General features: G+C 53.3%; 1 protein-coding gene across 1 annotated transcript; it reads left to right on the top strand.

Moving 5' to 3' along the window:
- The first annotated feature begins 965 nt into the window (after nucleotides 1-965).
- On the top strand, nucleotides 966-1,877 carry LOC123955093 (olfactory receptor 13G1-like). The gene has a single exon (XM_046026618.1). The coding sequence runs from the start codon at nucleotides 969-971 to the stop codon at nucleotides 1,875-1,877; it is 909 nt and encodes a 302-aa protein (XP_045882574.1). The 5' UTR covers nucleotides 966-968.
- Nucleotides 1,878-2,603: the final 726 nt, after the last annotated feature.

Below are 2,603 nucleotides of genomic sequence, written 5' to 3'. Positions count from 1 at the left end.
TGCCCTGTAATGTTTAGTGAAAGTCAGACATCCCCACAATGACTGTAAAGCTGATGGTTGGGGAGACAGATCTCAGCTAACGTCAGCAAGTAGGGTGCCAAGCCCCTGGTTTTATGCAGATGTATGAAAGTCTTTTTTTGTTCATTGAAGGGCTATGACATAAGTAGTGAAATATTTTCAAGATGCCCTCTTTTGAAATACATGCAATGCCTCCACCAGCATGGGCATCATTGCCAGAAGGTGGCACGGATGAGCCTGAGTCCCCACTACTCCAGGTTCATCTTGGTGGACTTTTTGATGCAGGTGAAGTGTTTGGTGGTGAATTGTCTCTGATTTTGGGGGGACCCTGTTGTGGGCTGTCCTGCACCTACAGAGAGGCCTGCCCCTGTACCCAGTGACCATGTGTGTGAGAACGATTGGGGCCCCTCAGTCAATGCCTGGAGATGGTCAGTCCTGGAAGGAGATAGCTGGGCTTATGGAAGCAGGTTCTTTCCCATTTAATATGCTCCCTTTTCCCCCGTCTCTCCCATCCCTCCCTCTGTTCCCAGACTCTATCTGAATGAATGAGTGGGCTGTACAGAGCTCAGGTCCCCTGGTTCTCTGTAAGCCCCACAATGCCACACGTAATCAGTGCTCTGTGCTCTGTGTAGCTGAGAGACCAGCCCTCAGTGACCAGAGCTCCAAGTCTGGTGACTTTGTGAGTGGCCATCTCATTCCAGCACCAAGAAGAGAAGGGTGAGGACTGGGGCTTCTCATCATGTCAGGGGGCAGCTGCTTTCTCTGTGATGTCCCTATCTCCAAAGTCTTCAGGGACACAAAGCTCCATTTTTATTACCAAAATAGTATTTGAAATTCTCTTTCTAAGTGGGTCACACACATATTTGCAGGACAGGATGCTTGGAACAACTGTGACTACATCTTTCCTTCACAGCCAGGCCCAGAGCTCCCCTCCTCCCCCAGTGGCTGCAATGAACCAGACACAGGTCACTGAATTCCTCATTCTGGGATTCTCAGAAATACCTCAGCTGCAAATGCTGCTCTTTCCTGCCTTCCTCCTCCTCTACATGGTGGCCCTCTCTGGAAACCTGCTCATCGTGGTGGTCATTGTCTCCAGCCCTGCCTTGCACACCCCCATGTACTTCTTCCTGGTGAACCTGGCCATGGTGGACATCCTCTGCACCTCCACGATCCTGCCTAAGCTGCTGGACAGCATGATGGCCGACAGGACCATCTCCTATGGGGGCTGCATAGCGCAGCTTTTTTTCTTCACCTGGTCCATGGGGGCTGAGCTACTGCTCTTCTCCGCTATGGCCTATGACCGCTACGTGGCCATCTGCTGGCCCCTGCACTACAGCGCCCTCATGGACCCCGGGGTGTGCAGGCTCTTGGCCATGGCTGTGTGGACAGTGAGCCTAGCCAACACCAGTGTGCACACTGGCCTCTTGCTGCGCCTGCCCTTCTGCCACTCCAACGTGGTCCAACACTTCTTCTGCGAGATCCCCCCTCTGCTGAAGCTGTCCTGTGCCCCGACACACCTGAATGAAGCGATGGCCTTCACTGCAGACATAATCCTGGCTGTGGGGAACTTCTCTGTGATCATGCTCTCCTACGTCTGCATCATCGCCAGCGTCCTGCGCATCCGCTCAGCTGCGGGCAAGTGGCGGGCCTTTTCCACCTGCTCCTCCCACCTCCTGGTGGTCACCTTGTACTACTCCACTGTCATCTACACCTACATCCGCCCAGCGTCCAGATACTCACTGGACAAGGACAAGGTGGTCTCTGTGATCTACACTTCGGTGGCCCCCTCCCTGAACCCCCTTATCTACTCTCTGAGGAACACGGATGTCAAGGCTGCCCTCAAGAGGCTGTTTTCCTGAGCTAAGGTCTGTGTGTCCAGTGCTCAGGCCCCACCACTTCCCCGGGAGGGTGTGGGAGCAGGCATGGCCCCAGGTGCAGGTTTCCCTAAAGTGGGGTGTGTCCTGGTGTCTGAGAACCCCATCCTCCTTCCGGAAGACACACTCTGGTGCACTATGCAGTGTCCATGGAGCCCAGCTCTGACACCACTTCACCTTGACACCTCAGGAAGCCCCTCATCCTCCCAGATCCTGGGTGTCCTGCCCTGTAGGTCAAGGAATGACCTGTTCACAGCTCTGTGAACTGAGAGGCATGAAATAGACTTAAGAAATCATCATGTGGACATCATGTGGACATCATCATGAGGACATGTCCCCAGCCCTGGCTAGCAATTTTCTCTCCAACATGCCTCTGCTCCTTCTGCCCAGAGGCAGAGGCTTTGGGTGAAGCCTGTAGCCGCTCCTCCCAGCACACTCAAGGCTGCCTTTGTTGCAGGGCATAGTGGGTGAGAGGCAGCAAAGGGGAGGGGCAGGGGGGTGGTGACACTTGGAGAAGGATAGTGTTTCAGGAGAATAGGTTCTTCCTGGAAGCAAAGGCTCCAAGAATGGTCTTAAAAAAAATTTACCACTTTTTAGGGTAATAATTTGGCAAGGCTTTTTGAAGTCTAGGATGTGAAGATGTTATAGGCATCACTGTGGAAAGTAAACCAGGGCTGCTGGGCCCTGTCCTTCTCTGCCACAAATGATGAA

The sequence above is a fragment of the Meles meles genome, chromosome 13 (assembly GCF_922984935.1).
Source record: "Meles meles chromosome 13, mMelMel3.1 paternal haplotype, whole genome shotgun sequence".
Taxonomy (NCBI): Eukaryota; Metazoa; Chordata; class Mammalia; order Carnivora; family Mustelidae; genus Meles; species Meles meles.
This window is presented reverse-complemented; position numbering and strand designations above follow the sequence as displayed.